This window comes from Globicephala melas, chromosome 3, assembly GCF_963455315.2.
Source record: "Globicephala melas chromosome 3, mGloMel1.2, whole genome shotgun sequence".
NCBI lineage: Eukaryota > Metazoa > Chordata > Mammalia > Artiodactyla > Delphinidae > Globicephala > Globicephala melas.
The window spans coordinates 31,820,488-31,848,250 of record NC_083316.1 but is presented as its reverse complement, the minus strand read 5'-3'; the positions used below and the strand labels follow the sequence as shown (position 1 = coordinate 31,848,250).

General features: G+C 42.8%; 1 protein-coding gene across 1 annotated transcript in view; it reads right to left on the bottom strand.

Annotated features, from left to right (window-relative positions):
- Positions 1 to 27,763, bottom strand: part of OSMR (oncostatin M receptor) — a 57,581-nt gene that overhangs the window by 22,976 nt on the left and 6,842 nt on the right. The window contains exons 2-5 of the mRNA XM_060295413.2: positions 19,013 to 19,098; positions 10,506 to 10,678; positions 4,523 to 4,694; positions 12 to 287 (exon numbers count right to left, since the gene is read on the bottom strand). Of these exons, the coding sequence (XP_060151396.1) occupies positions 12 to 287; positions 4,523 to 4,694; positions 10,506 to 10,678; positions 19,013 to 19,085 (694 nt within the window). The 5' untranslated portion in view covers positions 19,086 to 19,098. The remainder of the gene's footprint in view (positions 1 to 11; positions 288 to 4,522; positions 4,695 to 10,505; positions 10,679 to 19,012; positions 19,099 to 27,763) is intronic.

Below are 27,763 nucleotides of genomic sequence, written 5' to 3'. Positions count from 1 at the left end.
TGGACACTCACTTGAGACAAAGAGAACGATGCCTCCCAAAACTCCTCCCTGGTCCACCTTACAGAAGACATTTGTCCCTTTTTCCCTAATAAAAGACACGTTCTTCAACTCGAACGCAGACACGCTTCGATCAAGCTGTTCTCCATATATCTGTACACCTTCCAAATAACAGGATATGTTGTCCTGATGGATCCTAGAAACGTAACAAATGGTGACGTTGGAGCCTTCTTCCACCAGCTTATCTTTAGGGAAGACAAACAATGGATCATGTCCAAGCAAATTCTGTGCTGCAAGATAAAAGAAGACAGCTCAGTTAGACTTGGACACAAAAGTCAAACCAGCCCCCTCCTGCCTCACTCTCAACAGATAGCTTTAGCTTTTTCTGCCTCCTGGAGAAAACAGGAAGCTAAAATTTCTACAGCAGATCTATAAACTTTGGTGTGTGCAAAACCATCCTCTGTACCATCCCTCCTACTGCCGCGATCATACCACTGCTCTCGTTCTTACTATGGAGACGGCACCGTGACTGCCGCTCTGCGGATGATCCTGTCATTCCTGCTTATAGGTTATCAGGACAGCAGTAGCTGCTTTGTACTAATCCCAGCCACGTGGGAGGCCCTGTGTTAAGTGCTTATGTATCTTCTCTCTTGTCATTCTTACCACCTTACAGCCATGGGGTGGACAGGACTGAGCCCAAGTTCACTCACCCAGCAAGTGGCAAAGCCACATTCACACCCACCAGGTCTGCCCAGCTCCCAAGCCACGTGTCCCTCATAATCTCTAAATTGTCCTGTAGATCACTCCTCTTCCACCTTCTCAGATGCCATTCACCCAAAGAGCTCCTTTCATTTCCATCTTCCGTCTGTGTGGCCCATCAGCACATAAGAATCCTCAGGTCTCTGCCATTTTAGGCAAACTCACCGTCCTCCATGCCTCCCTCCAGCCTCCTCTCCACCCGCTCCTCCACAGTCAGCCTCCCCCAGGACCTGCCTGTGCCCATCGCTCAGCTGTCAATCACCCCCTGCTCACCTAGGCCCCTGCAGTCTGGCTGCTGGCCCACCAGGGCTCTAAAATTGCCATCACTAAGGTCACCCAAGTGCAGTGACCTGGGTGTGGGATTTTGTTTTAAGGTCCCCAGGTGATTCTATGTGCAGCCATGGTTGAGAATCAGTGTTTTGGGGATTAGGAATAATCAGCCTTGAAATAAATCAAAGAAGAACATGAAAAGATGGAAAGATATATCCTGTCTTGGATTGGAAGAATCAATATTGTCAAAGTGACTATACTACCCAAGGTAATCTACAATCCCTATCAAATTACGAATGACATTTTTCATAGAACTAGAATAAAAAATTTGTATGGAAACACGAAAGACCCCAAATAGCCAAAGCAGTCTTGAGAAAGAAAAATGGAGCTGCAGGAATCAGGCTCCCTGACTTCAGACTGTACTACAAAGCTACAGTCATCAAAATAGTATGGTACTGGCACAAAAAACAGAAATATAGATCAATGGAAAGGGATAGAAAGCCCAGAGATAAACCCACACCTATGCTCACTTATTCTGTGACAAAGGAGGCAAGAATATACAACAGAGAAAAGACAGTCTCTTCAATAAATGGTGCTGGGAAAACTGGAGAGCTACAGGTAAGAAAATGAAATTAGAACATTCTCTAACACCATACACAAAAATAAGCTCAAAATGCATTAAAGACCTAAATGTGAGACCAGATACTATAAAACTCCTAGAGGGAAACATAGGCAAGACACACTTTGACATAAATCACAGCACTATCTTTTTTGGTTTCACTCCTAGAGTAATGAAAATAAAAACAAAAATAAACCAGTGGTACCTAATTAAAGTTAAAAGCCTTTGCACAGCAAAGGAAACCATAAACAAAATGAAAAAACAGCCCTCATAATGGGAGAAAATATTTGCAAATGAAACAACCAACAAGGGATTAATTTCTAAAATATACAAACAGTTCAAGCAGCTCAATATCAAAAAAACAAACAACCCAATCAAAAAATGGACAGAAGACCTAAATAGACATTTCTCCAAAGAAGACATACAGATGGCCCAAAAAGCACATGAAAAAATGCTCAAAATCACTAATCATTTTAGAAATGCAAATCAAAATGACAATGAGGTATCACCTCACACTGGTCAGAATGGCCATCATCAAAAAGTCTACAAACAATAAATGCTGGAGAGGGTGTGGAGAAATAGGAACGTTCCTACATTGTTGGTGGGAATGTAAATTGGTGTAGCCACTATGGAGAACAGTATGGAAGTTCCTTAAAAAACTAAAAATAGAGCTACCATATGATCCTACAATCCCCCTCCTGGGCATATATCCAGAGAAAACCATAATTTGAGATACATGCACTCCAATGTTCATTGCAGCACTATTTACAATAGCCAGGACGTGGAAGTAACCTAAAAGTCCATTGACAGATAAATGGATAAAGAAGATGTGATACATATATGCAATGGAATAGTACTCAGCCATAAAAAAAGAATGAAATAATGCCATTTGTAGCAACATGGATGGACCTAGAGATTATCATACTGAGTGAAGTAAGCCAGACAGGGAAAGACAAATAACATATGATAGCACATATATGTGGAATCTAAAAGAAAAAAAAAAAGACACAAATGAACTTATTTCCAAAACAGAAAGAGACCCACAGATACAGAAAAAAAAAAAAACTTATGATTACCAAAGGGGAAAGGAGGGTGGGGGGGAAGGGATAAATTAGGAGTTTGGAATTCACATATAAACAGTACTATGTATAAAATAGATAACCAACAAGGACCTACTGTATAGCACAGGGAACTATACTCAATATTATGTAATAACCTATAAGGGAAAAAAATCTGAAAAAAAAATGTATAACTGAATCACTGTGCTGTACACCCAAAACTTACAGGATATTGTAAATCAACTATACTTCAATAAAAAAAATTTTTTAAGGAATAATCAGCTTTTCTATCAATTCTTGAGTTAGTTTGGAAGTTATAGTTTTGATAAACCTAGTCCACTGTATGAAAGTTGTTGATAATGTTGTTCTTTCTTTCTCTATTGCTACCTTTTTAATCTCTATTTTTTCTGTTAAGTGTGTCTCCAGCAATAGGATGTGATGGTTAAGAGAATGGCCTCTGGAGCCAGATTGTCCAGGTTAGAATTCTGGCTCTACCACTTCGTGGCCTGATGACCCCGCATGGGATTTTTTTTTTTTTTTTTTTTTGGTACGCCGGCCTCTCACTGCCGTGGCCCCTCCCGCCGCGGAGCACAGGCTACGGACGCGCAGGCCCAGCGGCCACGGCCCACGGGCCCAGCCGCTCCGTGGCACGCGGGATCCTCCTGGACCGGGGCACGAACCCGCGTCCCCTGCACCGGCAGGCGGACTCTCAACAACTGCACCACCAGGGAAGCCCTGCATGGGATTTTTTTAAAGCTATCTGCCCCTCAGTCTCCTCATCTGTGAAGTAGGAATAAGAATTATATGTATTTCATAGGGCTGATGTGAAGATGAAATTAATACATATAGTGCTGAAAGCAGTGACTAGAATGCAGATTTGATTCTATTATTAGTATTAAATTAATCATTGGGCCTCTCGTGAGTTAACATGCTATCAGTTTGAATGAATACATTTGCATAAACACTTAGCTAAGGAACGGTTCTCTTGACAGGAATTTCAGATAATCTGTCAACGTATATAGTTGAGAGCACCAAATGCCGGTGCTTTACAACTAACCTATAGCTTAGCTGAAGCATTTGAAGAAATTGTGCAAAATGCTAAATTTTAATAACAAAATAATCAAAATTAAGAGATATTTTAATAATTAAACATAATTATCCATGATCTCTCTCATAATTATCCATGATCTCAAATGAAGAACTGCTTCCAGTTTTCCATATTTCCCTCCCTTGTCTCTACATTAGGGGTTGACAAGCTATGGCCCATGGGCCAATTCCAGACACCATCTGTTTTTGTAAATAAAGTTTTATTGGAACACAACCACTCATTTATTTACACTCTGCCTATGACTGCTCCCATGCTACCATGGCAGAGTTGAATAGTCACAATAGAGAATGTAGGGTTGTAAAACCCAAAGTATTTCCTATCTTGCCCTTGACAGAAAAAGCTTCCCAAGTTCTGCTCTAGATGAATACACATTTTGTGTTGTTCTAGTAAAAACATATGTACAATTTATGTCCTGTTTTGTTCACTTAGCATTCTATAATATACACACTTCACACCTATGGAAAATGAATACTAAATTGTCTGAGTTTGCGTCATTACCTCAATGAATAAATTCAGAGGGAAAGTCCTTAGACCTCTGTCTCCTGGTGGCAAGTTTCACACCTATGCTTTTTAGACCCAACAGGACCCAAAGAAAAATAATGCTGGTGTCTACCCAGAGTTTCTCAACAGGGACTTCCACTATTTGACTACTGGTCCCCGAGAAATATTAGACAGTAAACCCCTGCACTCTTTTATCACCTCACTTCTCACCATCTGCTTCCTCCCATGAACTCCAGTTGCTCCAGAACCCTGGCTTGGGAATCCTGGCGTCATCCACCATACTCCTCATTCTTATAAAGTGTGCCGCACATTCCAGAGGGAGCTCGGATTCCCAGCTCCAATGCAGGACTTGGTCCCGCTTCACAGTGGTGCTGTAGTTCTCCTAGAAATAAAGAGAAAAACTTGGAAACATATAGCCGTGTGGTCCCGGGAAATGGCTTGGCTGGACTTAGCCCAAAGCACACACCTAAGAGTCCACTGTAACTCCAGGATATGGACAAATGCAGTCTGTTCTCAGCCAGCCAGCTTCCGAGCTCTGACGGCCCAGCAAAGAACCAGCCTTGGCCTCCTGCCTTTCGAAAACTTGGCTCCCAACCCCTCTGGGCCTCCAATTCCAGAGGGCTCAAGTGAGAGAGAAAACAGAAGCTACTGGAGTCTTGGGGGAAAAGATCAGAGAAAGAAGGTATGCACACAGTGCTGGTCACAAGAGCGTGCTAAGAAGATTCTTGCACACTAGAGAATTAATTGAGGCACCCTTTTAAAAATAAGCAAGATTGATGAGAATTTTCTAATATTCATCAGATCAAGTTGGCCCAATCTCAGTAGAGCTGGCAGTCCTTCATGGTTCCCAGGAATTCCACTGTCTCCCAGACGTCAACAGATGGCTCCCAATGATTGCTTTGGTTTTTGTCTCCTGTCTTTTCAGATACGGTGGCCACATGGACCATCGCCCCTCCCTTGAGCTCCAACCTTCAGAATCTTTAGTCCCCAGAGATGTCAATCTCATGGGAACGCCCTACACTGTGCTCTTGGGAACCTTGTCCAAGTTGTACTGTAATTTGCTTTTCCCGCACAGCGTTTAGTCTTAATCTTTCTTAGACAGTGGTATTTTCATTCTTTAACGCAATATACTTCAACAGCTCCTTCTACACCTGACCCTGTCGTCCAAGGCCATTTACAGTATGACTCCAACTGCCTCTCCCTTGCAGGACTCCTGTCTCCAGACAGAGTGGGCCGCCCCACACTTCGGGAAGAGCTGTATGCTTTACTCCACAGTACTTGCTCACGCGGCGTTCCGGGTTTCGCGTCCCCAACTCTCCCTCTGAATTGGGAATTAGTCCCAACCTTCAAGCCCCTATTATACCCCATCTTCTTCATGAAGTCTTTCTTGCTCTCTCCTCTGGTTTCCTCCCATCCCCACCTCTGCCCGAGCTCCCCTGCATACTGGGGGTAGTTGGTGGCATTTCATCTGTGGTTATGCCTCTGACTCAAGTAGGGCACCCAGAAAGCGGGGACTGGGCTTCATTCTTCTTCGTGGACCACAGCTCCAGGCACCCATGCTTTCAGTGGGCCCCTCCAGGACGCCTGCTTTCTGCACCCACAGCTGGGAGACAGGGACAACAAAAATCTTGCCCTTCCTGGGGAAAACTGAGTCTGCATCCATTTTCTAAGGGCCAATGGCAAGTCCTACGGTGAAGACGAGGGGGGCGGCACACACGTCACACGCAACCAGACTCGGAGGCCTTCCTCCACCTGTGCCTTCCCCTCCCCAGGCTGCCAACCTTAAACAGCGGCCTTGGCCGAGCCAAACACAGCCCCGGAAGGAGAAGCACTTCGTCCACCTGAAAGGCCTCTAGTCGTGCACGTCCTTTCTCACGCTAAGCAGAACTCCCATTTGTAAAACATTTATATTATTTCGGTTTATCGTATTCCTTTAACCCTAGATTACAAAACATACATTTTTTTTTTTTTTTGCAGTACGTGGGCCTCTCACCTTTGCGGCCTCTCCTGTTGCGGAGCACAGGCTCCGGATGCGCAGCGGCCATGGCTCACGGGCCCAGCCACTCCGCGGCATGTGGGATCTTCCCGGACCGGGGCACGAACCCGTGTCCCCTGCATCGGCAGGCGGACTCCCAACCATTGCACCACCAGGGAAGCCCCAAAACATACATTTTTAACTACAAGTTCTGTGGTCCTGATCCATGCAACTTTTCCTATTTAATACGAGCGATCACAGGTACCTTTTCTTAATTATTATTTAAGAACCAACACCAAAATAAATAAATAAAAGGAACTCTGTCGTCCTGGTGACCTCGCTGTAACGTCAACAAGCCGCCGGCTGGATTTTGCCTCCCCCATCTCTTGGGAATTCGGCCACTTCTCTTGTCACCACGGTCACCACCCACTCCAGGCCCCTCTCCTCTGGACCGACCCCACTGCTCGCTTCCATTCCAACTGGTCACACTTCACCACCTCCAGTTCTCCCAACTTCTCTCCACTGTGTGGCCGCAGTGAGCTTTCCTTAAGACTTCCAATCAGAGCTCATCACTCCGCTTCTCACCGCTCCCTGCATATAAAACAGCATCTGGGCATGACCCTGGGTGTGTGTGTGGTCTAGCCCTGTCCTGCCCGCCCCACATGCCCCGCGCTTTCAGGCCTGAAAGCTCCCAGCCCCTTTCACTCAGGACCTCTGCTCACCCCAGCTGGATCTTCCTGGGACATTCCTCCTCACCCTCCATGCTAAATTAGCTTTTAATCTTCTTTCCTATTTTGGCTCCAACTGCCCTTCCTCCAAGGTGCTGGAGAAGGTCAGGCCTAATCTCACCCCACAGCCCCGTGCCAGCGACCTGCACTCCTCACGCCTAGGATACTCTGCATTGTGGGATCATCTCCTTATTTTTGCTCAGCACTCACAGCCCCATGCCTGGAACAATGCCTGGACCTGAGCCCACAGTCTGTGCTGAAGGATTTCCTCCGTTCGTTACTATGCAGTGAGCTCTGCTTTTCCCAGACACCCTCTGTGTGGATTCTGTCCAACCACAAGTTGTGCTTTGTGGTCTTTATAGGCCCGTTGTGGAGGAGATAAAACTTTTCGCTGAATGCATCAATTCAGCAACTTTTAAAAATGTGATGACTGTGTCTGGGCTGTTTTCATTCATCCAAGTGGCAAGTTTAATTGGGCCCTGGCAGACATTAGTATGTTACAAAAAACTGGCATTTCCACAGCAGTCCAACTGAGATCACTGATTCATTCCTGAGAAGTGAGCTCATCCCTCACTGACTCACGCTCCAAGCCTCCTTCCAGGCTTGAGCTGCTACTCTACTCTGCCTTCTCCTGCCATTGATGGAACCATAAAGCAAGGGGCTGGAGAGGCTGCGGGCAGAACCCTAGCCAGGGTGAGAGCACGTAGTGCAGCCTGCGTGGCCAGTGCCGGCCAGGAGGCAGCTCAGAGTCCCTGGTCCAGCTGTGACAGCCTCGGTCAACATGCTTTTCCTGTGGCTTGTTTGGGAACAAAACAGTCCGAGGCATGAGTGAGGGTGCCTTACAGGGACCTTCCTATGAAAGGGAGATCACGGTCCAGATGGAAGCGACCTCTCTCAGCTGCTTTGTCTGACCCTTAACTGGAGGGGGACCTTATGTCTGTCCTTGATTTCAGGCCTGAGAGGTTCAGACAAGGGCTTCTCTTGGCATCGTCTGTTCTGGGACACGTGGAGACTGATGACCTGGGAAGACTGCATGTGGCTGTCACCCCTGTGGGGGGCCCGGGGCTCCAGCCAGAAACAGAGCTGCCTTGAGAAGGGCAGTTCCCTCCTCTGGGTGCGGCAGGTCCTCCACCACCCAACCCCAGCAGGAAAAGGGAGAGCTCTGTGTGGACACGGTCAGGGTGAGGCCGTCTCAGTTTTTCTTAAATTGTCCTCTTAGCGTTGTTCTGTGTGTCCTGGACTTTCTCAACTGTGCCGTAAACAATTCAAGGTCAAAGGTGTTTTTTCTTTTCCTGTTCCTGACATCTGGCATAGGCAGGTATGATCATCTTTTGTCAAATGAATAAATGACAGGAAAAAGAAGAAGAAGAAAAAAAAGCAGCACCACAAACCTCTCTGTGCCTTAGTTTTCTCCTCTGTTGGGATCAGGCTGGACTGGGTGTTATGGGGACCGTATAACCGACAAGGCAAAACTCTACCCTCAAACATCTCCAGCCTTGGTAGGTTACACAAGGAGGTTTCACCAGCGGCTTTACCTTGAAAAGAGAACTACCTGAATCAAAGGTGTAAACAGATACGAACAACTGTCTGTTCACATGTTGCTATTGTTATTTTCTCTACTATGAAAGCAGAAAGAACTGTCTTTTAGAAAAATAAAGAATGGGGTCAGCTTGGTCTATAGTTAATGTTACTTTCGCTAATGGTGTTAAGTGCTAGTTTTCCACGAATTCCTCCAGCTCTTCTCTCAAATTTCTTTTCCTTAGATAATTCTTAGCCTCAATATGACCTCTGCTCGATGTTGTACTGGGTCCAAATCAACAACCAGTGTATCCATCAACAATACAAAAAACAGGAAAATACAAAAATTATTAGCATGAGGGGGATGGTGGGAAGATGGGCTGGTGGTGGGGAGGGAACAGCTGTACATAAGCATTGCTGTTGTTTAAAGTCAGAACACCAGGGAACACAATGCAAGTGCTTCTTGGATCTGTGTCTCCTGGCCTGCAGAACTAACAAACCCCAAATAAACTAAGTTTGGCCTCAAAAAAAAAAAAAACCCAACACCGAACAACTCTCATGGTGGGAAGCTGCCCTTTGAGGGGCGGAATTCTAGACCTGGTATCAATCCTAAATCAACAGTCAGAATGATATTTAAATTAGGCCACTCACTCAGATCTCAAATGCAGTGATGGATAAGGAAAGTAACTGGAGCCTTTAAAGCTAGTAGCCTTTATGCTTCGCTAAAGGAACTAACCACCTGGCTCCCTGTACTCACGCCTCCAGCACCTGAGAGGAGAGTGGCCGTCCACTAGCAAATGGAGGTCCCCAGTAATGACACAGCCCTGTGCTGCCCTTCCCTCCAACGCAAATTCTCTGTTCCCTTCAGTGGGAAAATATTTCACTGTCCTTCAACATCCCATGCTAATAAATGATCACGATGTGGGCACAGATTATTAAGGTTCCCTGCACCATAAATGGTAATTGAAAGAAACTACCAAAGTTTGTAAAGCAATTATACTCCAATATAGATGTTAGGAAAAATAAATAAATCAACTACCAAAGTGCCCCAATGCACTAGATGGGGAAGCACCAGGCAAAACAGACACCACCATGATTTAAACCGGACAAGTGAAAAATCGATCCCAAATAATTCAAAGGCAAAAAGTGTGTGAAATTCAGGACTTCCTTAATTTAATTTGTGGTAGAAAAAGCCACATATGAGGCAACAAAAGACACTGTAAGTTACTCTCCAACATGGCCCATGGAGAACCTCTTCGCTGATTAGGGCAGAAAATGCTAGAATGGTTTATTCCTTGCATCTCAGCATAGCATTAGTAAAGAAACTGCCTGCGAGCCATAGTGGCGTGAAAAATGTTGCCAAACTCTTACATCTGATTTAGGAAGATCTCTGGTGGACAGGGAAGGAAGAAGGAAGAGGAATAAGGTGATTGACCTTCATGGATTTTTGGAATCCAGTATTCACAAGGACAGACCCCAACAGCTTCCACAGGGAACAGAGCAGAAGTGAGAGAATGATCTGATTCGTAGCACAGCCCATCCAACCTACCAAACCAAAATTGTCATGTTACTTTGTCCGGGACCCTCTTTTTTTTTTTTTTTTTTTTTTTTTGCTGTACGCGGGTCTCTCACTGTTGTGGCCTCTCCCTTTGTGGAGCACAGGCTCCAGACGCACAGGCTCAGCGGCCATGGCTCACGGGGCCAGCCGCCTCCGCGGCATGTGGGATCTTCCCGGACCGGGGCACGAACCCATGTCCCCTGCATCGGCAGGCAGACTCTCAACCACTGCGCCACCAGGGAAGCCCTGTCCGGGACCCTCTTAACTAAAAACACAGAAATGTGATTATTTAGGACAAGTATTCTGAGTTGCCCAAATATTTCCATATTGGGATTTGGGGGGATGTTATAAAAGATAAAACACAGTGTCAGAAAAGGATTTTTTAAATATTGAGCCAAAAAGAAAAATACTTACCACCCGGATGACATTGGATGTTTTAAATCTACTGATCTGTATCTGAAAAACCATTTTCAATTCCTGATGATAAGCGAGGCTGTGGACAGTCCATTGTAAATGCAAACACTGACACGTAGAATTGACAGAAACTTTCAGCGATTCAGGAGTTAATGGTAAAGGTTCAGATAAGACTGAAAGGCCAAAACAAGATATGAAATAACATTTAATAGGAGTATGATTGAATAGTCACAGATAATTAAACTGTTCAATATCATCATTGTTTAGCTGGAGAAATTATTGCTCACATATACATTCTAGAATTAGACACTTTGAAAACCTGGAGGGAATTCAGAAATCACTCAGCAGATAAAGAAATTAAGACCTAGATGAATGAAATGACTTGCTCAATGATACATAGCAAATTAATAAATTGATAAACAGTTTCACAAGACAAAAGGATACTCTATCGAACAATCTAAATGGTTCAGAAATTTGTAATAAGGCTGAATAAAGAAAGAGGACATTTTGCTATAAATTTCATTTCAAGAGGACTTTTTGCTATAAATAAAGAAAGAGGACGTTTTGCTATAAATCTGCTATAAGAGGACATCTAAAATGAGAGTTTTCTTTTTGGAAGTCAATATTTCATAGTTTATTAAGTAGCTATAAAGTGACAGCAAGTTCCATCTCTAGATATTATTGCTTAAATCTCAACGCACTGAACTTAAAACACCTCTGGCAAGAATTCACTGGACTCTTCGGATGAGACTAGGCACTTAGTGTGAAGTAAAATAATTGTGACAAGGTTTCTAGCTCAAGGAAGGAACCTAGCTGGAGAGACACAACAGACTCGTAAGAAGTAATGAGTCATTGCAAGTTTAGAATATTTAGTGGTGTGATAGAGTCTGTCGAAGAGTAGAGATTCAAACACGAAACAGATTTGCTGAGGTCAGTGAGCTAGGAAACAGCCCAGAGAGAGGATGGGGCCTGATGGAGTGAGATCGCTGCTAATTCCTGGAGAAGAACAAAGCACCACTTTTTACATAAGCAGAGGAAATGCTGTACAGATTCAAAAGGAATTGTGTATTGCCGAATCAACTGGGTTCACTCCCTTCTGAGGGAGTCTGAAGTGAACTGGGAATGGTGCAAAGGTACTGAAAAGATTAAGACTGTAGAGGAAAAAATAACTGATAATTGACGGTCCATGGTGGAGCACATTCCACCTTTTCAGCATCCATTTTTCTAGTTCTTTGGGGGTTTCCCCTAGTGATCTGAGACCCTCTGGCACCTAGTTCAAAAGGCAAGAGAGTATGTTCTTTTGAGAATAAAAATGGAAAGAATCTCTAATACTGGAAAAAAATGTTCCAAAACTGCCATTCTACATGTGCTGTTTTTCCCACAGAGAGGTAAAAATAACAGCGACAACGAGATTGAACACGTACTCTTTACCAGGCACAGTGCTAGGTGCTTCACATACGTTGTCTCGTGTAATGCCCACTGTAAAACTCAGACAGTAATTTTTTATAGATGGGGAAACTAAAGTTCACTAAGCTTAAATGATTTACACAAAGCTATATGGGATTTAAGTATAGATCTCTCTAATACCAAAACCTTGCTCCCCTTTATTGCACTGCCCGCCAACTGTTAAGGCAGGAGCATCCTGCCCAGTCAAAGGTCACGTGGAATGGAATGTCTGAGAAGTATGCTGCATGGCTCCCACCATGTCCTGCCAAACTCAGGATACAGATGAAAAGGACGGGGCTCTGGACCCAGCCAGATAAGCTGAGAAGCATTCCTGGTAGATATAAGCATGAAGCTTTTCATGTGAATGGTCCACATGGTAGACAGGTTCACTATCCAAGTAAAGCATTAGCCTCAGAATTTATTTTAAAAAATCTCAGAAAATTCATTCTATGGAAGTTAGGTTAACAAGAGTGTCCATAAAACCCAAGTTATCAGCCATCAATGACTATCTTCCCAAAAATATACCCATCCTTTGTAATATTTTGTAAATGCAGTGCTGGGGATGGCTAGAGCACCAATTAAAATCTCAGTATGGACTCCCATGACCTTGGAGTTGGCAGTGGGTCCTTAGATATGACAGGAAAGCATGAGCCAAAAAAGAAAAAAATAGATAAATTGAACTCCATCAAAATGTAAAACTTTTGTGCATCAAAGGACCTTGTCAAGAAAGAGAAAAACAAACTAAGAATGGGAGAAAATATTTGCAAATCACTTATCTAGCATCCAGAATATATAAAGAACTCTTACAACTCAACAACTAAAAGACAAACAACTCAGTTTAAAAAATGGGCAAATGACTTGAATGGGCATTTCTCCAAAGAAGATGTACAAATGATGAAAAAGCACATGAAAAGATGCTCAACATCATTAGTCATTAAGGAAACGCAAATCAAAACCATAATGAGATACTATCTTACACTCACAGGATGGCTATAATTTTAAAAATGGAAATAAGCATTGTGAGGATATTGAGAAATTAGAACCTTTGTACATTGCTGGTGGGGACGTAAAATGGCTTTAGCACCGTAGAAAACATTTTGGAAGTTCCTCAAAGAGTTAAAATCACCATATGACCCAACAATTCCATTCCTAGGTATATATTCCAAAGAATTGAAAGTAGAGACTCAAATACTCGTACACAAATGTTTGTAGCAGCACTCTTCACAATAGCCAAACGGTGGCAACAACCCAAATGTCCATCAGCAGATGACTGGATGAACAAAGTGTGGTATATCCATTCGACGGAATAAGGAATGATGCTACAAATTAGGCAAACCTTGAAAACATTACACTAAGTGAAAGAAGCCAGATATAAAAGGTCTCATATACATAGTATGATTCAGTTCATAAGAAATATTCAGAATAGATAAATCCATAGAGAGATAAAGCAGACTGGTAGTTGCCAGGGGCTGAGGGAGGGAGGAATAGGGGATAATTGCTTAATGATTACAGGCTTTCCTTTGGGGATAATAAAAACGTTTTGGAACTATATAGAGGTGGTAATTGCAAAACATATTCAATGTACTAAATGTCACTGATTTGTCCACTTTAACCATAAACTGATTAATTTTGTTACATGAATTTCACCTCAATAAAAATTATTTTTAAAATATACATGATCATGATAAAAATGTTCAAATAATACAGAAATTGAATCCCCAGCATCCTACCAACTCCACTCTCACTCCATTGCCAAGTTCAAATCATGTATGTTTTGCTTGACTTTTTTCCATACACTTAAAAAAATCATATTGAACTATGCACTCCATTTTATATTTTTTAAAGTACTTATATTATTTTTAAAAAGCTATAAAGAGAAGTAAAACTAAAATGTTAACAGTCATTTCTGGATGGTGAGGTTGAGTGATTTTAACTTTCTTTTTCATGCTTTTCTGTACTTTGCAAATGTTCTTTAGAAAACACGTATTACTTTCAGAACCATATAATATGCTAGATTTTTTTTTTTTTTTTTTGCGGTACACGGGCCTCTCACTGTTGTGGCCTCTCCCGTTGCGGAGCACAGGCTCCGGACGCGCAGGCTCAGCGGCCATGGCTCACGGGCCCAGCCGCTCCGCGGCATGTGGGATCTTCCCGGACTGGGGCATGAACCCGTGTCCCCTGCATCGGCAGGCAGACTCTCAACCACTGCGCCACCAGAGAAGCCCTAGATTTTTTTTTAACATCTTTATTGGAGTATAATTGCTTTACAATGGTGAGTTAGTTTCTGCTGTATAACAAAGTGAATCAGCTACATGTATACATATATCTCCATAGCCCCTCCCTCTTGCGTCTCCCTCCCACCCTCCCTATCCCACCCCTCTAGGTGGTCACAAAGCACCAAGCTGATCTCCCTGTGCTATGCGCTGCTTCCCACTAGCTACCTATTTTACATTTGGTAGTGTATATATGTCCATGCTACTTTCTCACTTCGTCCCAGCTTACCCTTCCCCCTCCCTGTGTCCTCAAGTCCATTCTCTACCTTTGTGTCTTTATTCCTGTCCTGCCCCTAGGTTCTTCAGAACCTTTTTTATAGATTCCATATGTATGTGTTAGCATATGGTATTTGTTTTTCTCTTTCTGACTTACTTCACTCTGTATGACACACTCTAGGTCCATCCACCTCACTACAAATAACTCAATTTCATTTCTTTTTATGGCTGAGTAATATTCCAGTGTGTATATATACCACATCTTCTTTATCCATTCATCTGTTGATGGACATTTAGGTTGCTTCCATGTCCTGGCTATTGTAAATAGAGCTGCAGTGAACATTGTGGTCCATGACTCTTTTTGAATTCAGGGTATATGCCCAGTAGTGGGATTGCTGGGTCATATGGTAATTCTATTTTTAGTTTTTTAAGGAACCTCCATACTGTTCTCCATAGTGGCAGTATCAATTTACATTCCCACCAACAGTGCAAGAGGGTTCCCTTTTCTCCACACCCTCTCCAGCATTTATTGTTTGTAGACTTTTTGATGATGGCCATTCTGACCTGTGTGAAGTGATACCTCACTGTAGTTTTGATTTGCATTTCTCTGATAATTAGTGATGTTGAGCATCCTTTTGTGCGTTCGTTGGCAATCTGTATGTCTTCTTTGGAGAAATGTCTATTTAGATCTTCTGCCCATTTTTGGATTGGGTTGTTTGGTTTTTTTTATATTGAGCTTAATATGCTAGATTTTAAAAGAAATATTAAGATATCTGGTTCACTTCACTACAATGACACTGCAGAATGCATAATTTAGTCTTCTAAATTTACACCAAAAGGCTGAGCCCCAGTTATCTTTCCAGTTTTATTCCCCACTGAAAGTTAATAAATTGGCATTCTGATTCTTAACGAGTTTGGGCAGAGTGAATCATGTATCAGGCCCTATTCACTCAAAGGTAAATGAAGTAAGTTGGAATTCCTGAATGCTCAAAGCCCAAACATGGTGGTCATATTCTATTGTTATTTGGCTAGAGGTTTTATCTCCTTTGTGAATAAAATGTCTCAATGCCTCTAGTTAGAGGCAACAGCTGTTATTCATTCTCTCTCTAAACCTGTGTCTTCCAAGCCTAATACAGTGAACTAGAGGGAGATGGGGAGAGATGAAAGGGCAGATCCCTTATGGAACGGGGGGGAGGTTGTTTTAGTAGCCGTGTAGCCATCAGCACCAGGGAAGCAGGGTGCATGCAGAGTCACCCCACCTTTCCTAGCCCTCATTTCATCTTGCCTGTATGGTTGTTCGTTGCTGTCAGTCTCACTCTAGATTCAAATTTCCTGGAGGACAGAGGCAGAGGCTTATGCACCTTTGAACGAACTCTTGTCCCCAGAACTTGGCATGACGTCTTACCCGCAGCAGATGCGGATCTCAAATGACAGAGATCCAGCATCACCATGATATCAAGTGCCTGCCTGACCAGCAGCGCCTCACTAATAATTCGTCCTTCCTGGCACTCTCTTCTCCCCAGGGCTGCTTTTCCCACCCAGCGTGTGAGCCCTGATCTCAGCGTGCTGTCATAGCCTGTTCTGTGTTTGTCTCTCCACAGACTGTGAGCTGAAAACGGGTGGAACTGAGTCTTACTCAGCACACTGGAACCAAGACCGTAACGTACCTCTTACGGTATAGACACTCCGTGGCTGGTTGCTGAATGAGTGAGTCACCTACAAGTATCAACTTTACTTCTGGAAGCTCTAGAAGGCTGCCATATGATGCTTTAGACAAAAGGGGAATTCTTTATATTGACACATGCTCTTGGTGAGTGTTGAGTGACTCAGGTACTCGAGAGACAGCAGTCGGAAATAACTGGGTGGAAAGCAATTTAGAACATCCTTGGGAAATAGCACGCAATGCCAAGGGAAAGTCAGAGAGATAAAGGAAATTGAGGATGAGGAAATTGAAACTAAGAAAAGGGGAGTGACTTTCCCAAGGCCACACAACCCAACCAGAACCCAGGGCTCTTGGCCCAACTCTTTAATTTATAACGCTGTACCGGCGTGTGGCCAAAAAGGGCAGGCTTGGAATCAGACAGACCTAGCTCTAGTCACAGACTGTCCTCCTATGTTCCCCAACCTGTTTCTCTGTCTGGTCCCAACAACACTCTTTAAGGAAATAAACCATGGCCCATTCGTAAGATGGGATACCATGCAGCCATTAAATATGTTATTTCTAGAAAAACTTTTAACATCAAAGGTAAAAACTCTCGTCATATATTGTATTAATTATTTTGATAAGTATATACAAAAGTAAACTTATTAAAGTATATATACTTCACTTGTTTAATAATTTACCTGTATACACTTTAATAAGTATATATAGTATAACTTCCTAGTATATATACTTATATTACATATAATATATATACTTTATACTATATATACTGTAATAAGTATGTATACTTTACACTAGTTATACTTCAACAAGTATACTTTATATATAAACTTTATACTATATACACTTATTAAAGTATGTATAGTATAAATACTCCCGGTGTACATATAGTATAATTTTACCTCTATTAAAAAAACCCTACACGTTTATATCTCTTTCTCTGTCTGTGCAAACATGCGCACAAGAGACTGGAAGAAAATACATCCAAATGCTAGTCACGATCTCTGGCTGATGGAGAGTGAGCCCAGGGCCGACAGGAAGTGAGCCTGGGCTCTGTCTCATTGGACAGGAGAAGCTAGGTTACCTGAAAGGGAGTCTCAGGCCTGAGCCTGGCTGAGTGATTGAGTGAGAAGCCCAGTGGTTTGAGTGGACATTTAGTAGGTACTGGGTCAGATGCAGCAGAAATCGAGACAAGAAATCCAAGCAGTTAGGGTGAGGACAAAGCAGGATCACTTCGCAAAGCGGGTATGCTTAGCTGAGAAAGCTGGAAGCAGAAACAAAGACTGGTGGAGAGAAAAACAGGTAAATGCAAGTTGGATCTAAATAAAGGAAGCTGAAAGGGTGAGCAACAGAGCTTGCCCTGAGAGCAGAGTCCCTTGTAAGTAGAAGGCTCACAGTAAACAGTTGTCAGATCAGATATGGAGACTTCACTAAGGAAGTGAGCTGGGCCAAAAGCTTAGGGTTAAACACCTGGGTTAAACACCTGGCTTCTCTGGAGAGCCTGGAGTTGGGGCCCTGGGTCTGTCTGGGAATCAGGAGCTCTAACTGAACCTAGACATTCTTATGGTACAGACCACCCACTCAGCCCCAGTGTGTCATGCCTAGATTTTAGCAAGTAAGATCGATGGAGTGAGGGGTATCGATACTACAAAAGAGGAGTCCTCCTAATTTCCACCTTTCAGCTCCAGATTATGGAAGAAACCAACAATCAAACTGTGATTTTTAAGAACCCATAAAAGTAGCACCTTCTCATGTGCCCTGAACCTCATAAAAAACTAAACCCAGACCTCAAGAATATCAGATGGAGAATTGAGCTCTTATCAGAACAAAATTTTCCTTTTATTTCCAAATAGCTTATCACAGAGTTTCAAGGGAAATGGATAACTTCTATGGACATTTCTTGCAAACATCATTTTCATGAATCCATGGACAGGAATTGTGTGAGTAATTACTAAGAGCATATGCCTGTACCCTCTGTTACAAAGGGAGTATACAGCAAAGAATAAATGCAGAAAGAGGAAAAGGTAAAGCTTTATAAAATACAGGTAAAGGCAACACAAACTTTATACACCCATAGAAACTCTCTCAAGTTTGAATCTGTCTTCAAACTGGCTCAAAGTGATAAAATACACATAAACATTTTAATGGTGTTGAATTCTTACTGACTTTATTTACAAAGTTGATTTATGGCCAAATACCTTCGCTGTGCGAGTAGCTAAGAGACAAATACTATTTCTTTACCCATAAACAGCATTTCAGCACTTAGCATATTATCTTGCAGGTAACAGCCTCTCAACGAACGCAGTTGTGGCACAGCCCAACTTGCTCTAACCTTGCAGCCGACACTGGACACATAACCCATCTCTACCCAGCAAGTTTAGAAGGAACTCCTCTGGCAATGGCCATGGACCATATATTGATCATGACATTCTCTGGGATTAGATTCACTGACAAGTTACCATTGACCCGGAAATGAAGGTTAAGGTATAGCTTACTCCATTGACCGGGAAATGAAGGTTAAGGTATAGCTTACTCCATTGACCGGGAAATCAAGGTTAAGGTATAGCTTACTCCATTGACCAGGAAATCAAGGTTAAGGTATAGCTTACTCCACTGACCAGGAAATCAAGGTTAAGGTATAGCTTACTCCACTGACCGGGAAATCAAGGTTAAGGCATAGTTTACTCCACTGACCGGGAAATCAAGGTTAAGGTATAGCTTACTAAAATGAGCCATCAAGATGAGGAAGCTCATGACTAAGGTAATCACTGCTACTTACCAATTTCAAGTAATTTTCAAAGAAAAATGACCTGTTGATTTTTCTCCAAAGTACCTGTCACCTTGTTTTTTTTCCCCTAGGTGATTTTTTTTTTTTTTTTTTTTTTTTTACTGTTCTTTCCACTTCTTACCTTCACTTTCGTAAGTTCTCAAGGACAGCAATGCCAAGAGGAATGTTGTCTGAAAAACTGCAAAGAGAGCCATAGGTTCTGGTTTTCTGAAAAAGATAAATTGCAAAGAAGGGAAATTTTATTTAATTTTAGCTGTGAGCAAGTTTCTTTGAACCAACTGAGGAAGACGATGGCATTAAGGTTCCCGCTCTTCTCTCCCCCTCATGTCCATACCCCCGTCACTGTGAATTTGGAGTCCCCCCTCGCCCCACAGTGAGGCAATCTCCCTGCTCCATCTGACTTGCTTTGGCCCGTAAATGAGGCAGAAGTGATGGTATGCCCGCTTGGAGCCTAGGCCTCAAGAGACTTTATGTATTTCTGCTTGCTCTTTTGTGTTTCCACCTTTGGCATGAAAAGAGCATTTCTGGGCTATTCTGTTAGACCCAGGAGGAGGACAAGAAACCTGAGGCAGAGCGGAGCCCCTGAGTGGCTCCAGCAGGGGCCAGCCTCGGTCAGCCAGCAGCCGGCCACGCCCCAGCCCAGAGCAGCTGTTCCCAGATGTGCCACTGAGTCTGTGGCAACAGATAACGATCCACCAATGTCTTCAAACCCAGCAAAGGTTGGTGAAGAAAGATAAAGCAGAGAAACAAAAGTTAAATATTAAAAAAACGGTCACAGTCTCAGAAGAGCTACATCTGAATGAATTCCTCATGGGGGAGTCATCGCCACTCTGCCCTGTCTCCCTCCTTAAAATGTCACCTGAGAGAAATGAGCACTTGGCACCGACAAAGACAGGCAGAGTTTCATTGTTCAAGATAATTTCCGGTTTTCCTTGTCTTAGAATAGGGTTGTGAACTACAGGTCAAAGAGCTTCACTGACTCATCAGGTCCTCAGACCATTGGACAATCCGAGGGCACACAGAATAAGCCTGGATGGCCTCAAGGAGGCTAATATGTTCATTTCATAAGAAACGTTTAGTCAGGGGAAGTACTGAATTTCACTTTTCTACTTCAAACTCTGACTTATCATGGAGAGAAGCAAAGAAAAATTCAAAGTCATCTTTTGCCCCCATCTAGTCCCCTTGGGCTTCATCAAAAGTTCAAAATTCCATGAACCAGATCATTCATTTTCACTGCCCACACCCTCCATTTATTTCCTTTAAATGGCATTTTACAAGAAATGGGGACGACAGTGAAGACAGGAAGAGGGTAAACCAAACCGTTCAATTACTTTGGGGTGGTCAAACCTGCTTACGTAGGAGCACAAGTCTTCAAGTGACAGCTTTACTTCCTGATTCCTTAAGCACTGCTTTCTACTACTTCAATTTTTGGCAACAGGTCATCAATACCGCACTGAAGTCTCTACTGGCAACTTCAGATAGGTTCTTATTACAATTGCATATCAAAGCGGGGGGAAAACTGACTCAAGAGAAAAGATCTTCTGCTGAGAACCAAAGGGGAGGCAAAGGAAAATGGCACAGTGAAGTGTCTGACACTCACTGTTCATTCAAATATCCATCCCATCCTGGTCTATGGCACAGGGTCCCATCCTCCTGGCACTTACGTCACCCAAGGAACACAGGAGCCACCACCATGAGGAGAGCTCATCCCTGCAATTCAAAAGCAGGTGATTCCAGGAAATCCAAAAAAGAGGGGATATATGTGTACATATGGCTGATTCACTTCGCTGTATAGTAGAAACTAACACAACATTATAAAACAACTATACCCCAATTAAAAAAAAAAGAAGCAGGTGATTCCGGGGGTGAGATGCACGCTGCCTCGTGTCCTCTGCACGAGAGGGCTATTTAAGATGTTTGTAAAAAGGCGGAGTTTTAGTAAATCAAATATTTTACATGTCACAAAAATTAAACAAGTCACGGGGCAGAGAAACTTAAAACTAGAAGTTAGAGGCCGCCTACCAATTAAAGGTAACCAGAAACTAAAGAATACAAGTTGTCATATAACAAAACTGAAAGATAAGAGTATTTACAAGGGATGTACTTCTAAGGTCTGAGTATCTCAGGACAGTCTTTGAGAATCACCAGGACAATCCTGTCTGAAGCCGTGCCCTTTCCCACCATCTCACACACGGCAGGTTGTGAAGCTGAGGACCTTCATTCCAGCAGCCACTTAGATTTCCTGGTTCTCCTTTCATCAGTTCTGATGGGCGTGGTTTTACACATGCTGGACAGGTGGTAGCCGTGACCCAGTGGTCACTGCCTGCCCAGAGCAAAGTGCTTATTTCCAGTGTTGTGACCGGGCAGCCACCATCCCGACACTTCAGGCTCCAGACCACCTCAGGACCTTTTGCAGAAGGACTACGAGTCCTAGCCTTGTCTGAAATCCTAAAATCAAAACAGTTCATCAAAACCTGCAGAACAAGAGTCAGCAGATGGGAGAACCTCCCAGAGACCCCTGTGGAACCCACTTTGGGAAAAGCCCTATGAATAGATTTCCTGTAGGCACAGAGCCTGATGCTGCTGGAAAAACACAGACACCAAGGGCTCTGGGCCAGCTTCTTCCAAGCCCCAGGTGACTGCTACACAGCCCACGTGGTTCCCCTCCACGCCTCCTACGTCAATCCTCCTCGAGTTATCGGACGCTGAGTGCATCAGCTATTTCCCTGTGAGACCCCCGGTAACAGAGTGAAAAGCCTGGAGGTGAGGGAGTGACCTGTGCAGAGATCCTGAGGTGGCAGAGCGCTGGGCATATAGTCAAGGAACAACACGGAGCCGGGTGTTGGCACGGGCGAGGAGGTGAGCGACCGGGGCAATCACAGGGCATGCGGCGAGGCAGAGCAGACAGGGAAAACGCTTTAGAGACGTCGGCTTCTACTCTGAGATGGGAGCCACTGGGTAGTTTTAAACAAGGGAGTAACACGGTCTACCTTATGTTGTACAGGAAGGACCCTGTATTGAAGACATTGAAGGGGGCAAGAGTAGCATGAGGCAGTGCAGGTGGAGGTCACGGCCACAGTCCAGGGGAGACTGATGCTGGCTTAGACCCGGCGGGGGGCACGGCAGTGGCCATGGGAACGGTGATGAAATGGGAGAGATTTTAAAGATAGAGCTGGCAGGGTGTGCGGGGTGGTGACAAAGTGAGACGTCGTGGATGGCTCCAAGAATTTTGGCCTGAGTCCCTGGGAAAATGGAATCACCATTCATGGAGAAGCAGAAGAATGATCTAGTGGGCTGTATCAAGGACCCAACCTGCGACATCTCAATTTGAAATGCTCACTTGATATCCAAGTGGAGATGTCAAGTAGCTAGCTGGATACATCATGTGGAGGGACCATGGGAGGGGTCGTGGCTGGGGGTATAACTCCAGGCATGCTTGGTGCATACAAATAGTATTTAAAGCCACAGGACTGAAAGATCTCCAAGAGGGCGTACAGACAGAAAAGAGAAAGAGGTCCGAGCACATAGCTCTGGGGTGCTCTACACCCTTCCCCTCATGCAGATCAAAATGAAAATCCAAGATGAGGCCAGGCTTTCCCCCATCACCTCAAGGATGAGGGCTGGTGAGTCCCTCAGCATCAGGCGGCTGCTGGCACGTTCCCCTACAGGTGCTCAGGGTGCACCAGGCAGGGTTTGGTTTTTCCTCCGAAGCTCTGCTTCTGAGCCGAGAGAGGCTACCCAGCTCTCGCATTCATTCAACAGGCTTTCTCTCTCCACGACCATGAGCAAGGAGCATTGCCACGTCCACTTTCCAGTAAGAAAAGGAAGTCTGGGAAGTACGAAGTGGCAGAATTCAGAAAGGAAAAATACTTTCCTGCCCCATCCGCATGACATTGTCCTTTCCCAAATCTGTTCTCTCTCTTTTTAAAAAAAATTTCCCCCAGTGTTTTAAAATTGAGGTATAGTTGAGGGAATTCCCTGGCGGTCCAGTGGTTAGGACTCAGCACTCTCACTGCCGGGACCCAGGTTCAATCCCTGGTCGGCAAACTAAGATTCCCACAAGGTGCACAGTGCGGCCAAAAAGAAAAAAAGAAAAGAAGAAGTACAGTTGATTTACAATATTGTGTTAGTTTCAGGCATACAGTAAGTTTATGTGTGTATATATAGAGAGAGATTATTTTCTATTATAGGTTATTACAAGATATTGTATATAGTTCCCTATGCTACACAGTAATTCCTTGTTGCTTATCTATTTTATATATAGTAGTTTGTATCTGTTATTAGGATTATGGGATTAACAAATCCAGACAAAATCTGTGCTTGATTTTTATTTCTCAGATCTCCATTTTTCCTACCCAGGCTATGAGCTGCTTGAGGACAGGTCTACATCTTACTCCCCACGTCTGTCACAGTACCAGAACGCAGTTGCTACCCAGTCAATATCCAGTAAACGAACAAAAACTTGTACCAATTTTCTTGCATTCTCTCTTCCTTGCTTTCAATTTTATTATTTATTTATTTATTTATTTATTTTGGCGGTACGCGGGCCTCTCACTGTTGTGGCCTCTCCCGTTGCGGAGCACAGGCTCCGGACGCGCAGGCTCAGCGGCCATGGCTCACGGGCCCAGCCGCTCCGCGGCATGTGGCATCTTCCCGGACCGGGGCACGAACCCGTGTCCCCCGCATCGGCAGGCGGACTCTCAACCACTGCGCCACCAGGGAAGCCCTCAATTTTATTTTAATTAAAATAGATTCTTTTTCAGGCCCTTCTACATTTTCTGTTGCCAAATGTTGCCGAATTCATAGTCTTTCACTGACATTCCTTCTCTGGAGGAAAAAGGGAGGAAAGGAAAGAAAAATTACCCACTCCTTTCGTAGAACTTCTCATTCAAATCTTGTCTCTTTGCAAAAAGAAGATGCCTTTGAATATCCCTCATGTGTAATACTACACTTGAGGGATATTCAAATATCCACTACATGTGTAATAAATGAAAACACAGCTTTTGAAAAATCTGCCCCTCTTCACCAGTACTTCTTGTTCTGTCATTACTGAAATATTTATTCCTGAGAAGTTTCCCCACCGCAAATAATCCCCATGGGAAGCAGTTTAATCGATCACTTGCTTCCCAAGAACATGGGTGTGTTTCCCAACTCTTCAAAATTGGCTGGATGCCCCAATGATGTCATATGCAAATACTATTTTAAAGAAGAAGCTGTTCAAGTACGACACGGGATCCGTGTGTGTACCTTGCGAAAGAGCTCTATGTGGCAGTACAAAGAGTTGCATGCCACTTCATGGAGGATGCCCACATCCTCCAGGTTCTGTTCTTTTTTTTTTTTAAGAGCCCTGCCATTTGTCTTTCGGAGCCCCTTTGAAAGGGCCTCCACCATTACAGCATAGGATTGATTACCCACAAGGTTTCACCCCAATTCCACCACCCCTTCCTCCTTAAGTATCCATCACTCGGAGGCAGGCGCAAGGTTCAAGCACTTCTTCCCCGCCCTCTAAACCTACCCACTTAAGTGTTTCTACTAGTTTTGTAAGGTCAATCCTGATTTATGAGACTGAATTGACTCACAGCTCATCTTCTTTTTTTCAGCAATGTTTAGTTAATGATTCTTGGAATCTGTGATTCCAGATAGGAGTAAAGTTGAGTCTCTAAGTTGTATGTGAAGTCAAAGAAAGAACTGGAAAACCTGGATCCAAGGAATATTCTGGACCCAAAGAATATGTAGGCATTTAGTAAATGCTAAAGGTGATACTTCATTTGAGAAAAGATACATTATTCACCCAAATGGTACTGGAACAATGTACCAACCCAGACACGTATGGGAAAAGGAAGCTGTAACAGTTATGTACAGCTGCTCTGACATAAGACTACTTAGGGCCTAATCCCCCCCTGGCACTTAATAACTATATGACTATAGACAAGTTACTTAAACCATTTAGGCTTCGATTTTCTTTTCTGTAAAATGAGAATAAATAACCTACCTCATAGAATTGCCATGAGGATCAAATAAGATTATGAGAACATACACACAGTAAATCCAATTAATGTTAATTTGATCATTATTGCTACTGCTTCATTTCCTTCAACAAAATAAAATCCAGATGAACAAAGATGTAAATGCAAGACCATTAGCTTTACTAGAATAAACAGAGAACTCATAAAACTCAACATCAAAAAAACAAACAACCCAATTAAAAAATGGTCAGAGGGCCTGAACAGACATTTTTCCAAGGAAGACATACAGATGGCCAACAGGCACATGAAAAGATGCTCAACATCACTAATTATCGGGGAAATGCAAACCAAAACCACAGTGAGTTATCACCTCACACCTGTCAGAATGGCTACCATCAAAATACAACAAATAGCAAATGCTGACAAGGATGTGAAGAAAAGGGAACCCTCTTGCATTGTTGATGGGAATGTAAATCGGTGCAGCCACTATGGAAAACAGTTTGGAGGTTCCTCAAAAAATTAAAAATAGAACTCCATATGATCCAGTAATTCCACTTCTGGGTATTTATCTGAAACAAATGAAAACACTAATTTTAAAAGATGTATGCACCCCTACGTTCATTGCAGCATTATTTACAATAGTCAAGATATGGAAGCAACCCGTGTGCCCATCAAAAGATAAATGGATAAAGAAGATGTGGCATATGTACACAATGGAATATTACTTAGCCATAAAAAAGAATTCAATCTTGGCATTTGCAACAACATGAATGGACCTAAAGGTTATTATGATAAGTGAAATAAGTCAGAGAGAGAAAGACAAATACCACGTAATTTCACCTATAATGTGGAATCTAAAAACTATAATAAATGAACAAATATAACTAAACAGAAACAAAGTTGTAGATAGAGAGAACAAATAGGTGGTTGCCAGAGGGGCGGGGTTGGGGGGAGGAGAGAAATAGGGGAGGGAGATTAAGGTATATAAACTTTCAATTACAAAATAAATGAGTCACAGGTATGAAATGTACAGTGTGGGGAATATAGTCAATAACTATGTAATACCTTTGTATGGTGACAGATGACTAGACTTCTGGCGATCATTGGAAATGTATAGAAATACTGAATCACCATGTTGTGTATTAGGAACTAACATAATGTTGTAGGTCGATTACACTTCAAAAACAAACTATTAGAAAAAGAGATCAGATTTGTAGCTACCAGAGGCAGGGAGTAGGGGGAGGGGGAATTGGAGGAAGGCAGGCAAAAGGTACAAACTTCTAGTTCTGAGACAAATAAATATGAGGGATGTAATGTGCAGCATGATAAAGTTAATTAATGGTGATGTACGTTACATATGAGAGTTATTAAGAGAGTAAATCCTAAGAGTTTTCATCACAAGGAAGATATTTTCTCTATTTCTTTAATTATGTATTTATATGAGATGATGTTCACTAAACTTACTGTAATCATCACTTCATGATGTATGTAAGTTAAATCATTATGTGTACACCCGAAACTTATACAGTGTTGTATGTCAATTATATCTCAGTAAAAATGGAAGAAAAAGATTACTAGAATAAAACATAGGTGAATATTTGTATAATCTGTCCAAGCATGATACGAAACCAGAAGCAAAAAAAGGTAAAGACTGCTATACCAATCAAATGAATATTGAAAATTTTTGGTAATATAATAGGTCCAAAACCAAACTGGGAACAACAGTTTCAATACTTATGTCAAAAGGTTACTATCCCTAATATATAGAGAGATCTTAGAAATCAATAAGAAAAAGACAAGAAACTCTATAGAAAAACTGGCAAATGACATGATTATGTAATTCACAGAAAAGAAAGAAATATCAATAACCAAAAAGAAAAAAGAAAAACTGGACACTATCACTAATAATTAAATACACACAAATTAAAGCAGTAGCTGTGTATATCTCTGTGTGTGTCTGTGTGGTGTCCAATTGGCAAAGCTTAAAAAGGTCTTAATACCTAGCACTGGTAAGAGTTTGAAAAAGTAGGCACTGCTACTCACCGATGGTCAAAAAGCACAACTTTAACAAGGTCAATTTGGCAATATCTATTAAAATTTTAGTATGCATTATCTTTGAGGCAGAAATACTATTTCTGGGATTTTGTCCTCTGTTCATTGTAACATTGTTTTTATTGAGGAAAAAAATTAAAACAATCTAAATATCCATCCAAAGAAAGAAGAAAATTTAATTATGGTGCATTTCTATGAAAGAATATTATCAAGCTGTTAAAAAGGATGAGCTAGAATCATGTGTTGACATGGAAGAATGTCCAAAAAATATTGAAAGAAAAAGCAAGTTTCAGAAGAGCGTGTGCAGAAAACCACCTCTAGAAGAGAAGTATGGCAACCGTATAGCTATGCCACTCAGAGCTCCCTTCGCAGGAACCTACTGCATAGCTTCCTGACAGCCTCCATTGCCACACCTTTGGATCCACTGCACGTTCACAGCCAAGCCCACAGTCCCCCCTGGCTGCTCCCATCAAATATCAAACCAAGTCTTCTCCACCCGACACGGGGCTCCTCTAATAGACAACCTTTGATCAAAGCCTCCCCATCACTGGCTGGAACCTTCTCAGAGCTGCACTGCAGCTGGAAGCTCTTCCTTGCCGATCTTTCTTCTTCCCTATCCCCTTTCACAGGGCTCAGACCTGCAGTGGGTTTGGAGGTGCTCTCTGCCTATTCCTGCTCCCTTCTCCCTTTATACTTCACAATGCTTTCCCAAAAGATCTCCTGCACATCTGTTTCTGCCTTGCTGTCTTCTACTTGAAGGATCCAAACTGGCCCCCAAAGACACACCCAACTACTAAGAGTTATAAATTTAGAGCTGGTGTGGGGGAAGAGAAGTAGGATGAGAGAAATTATAG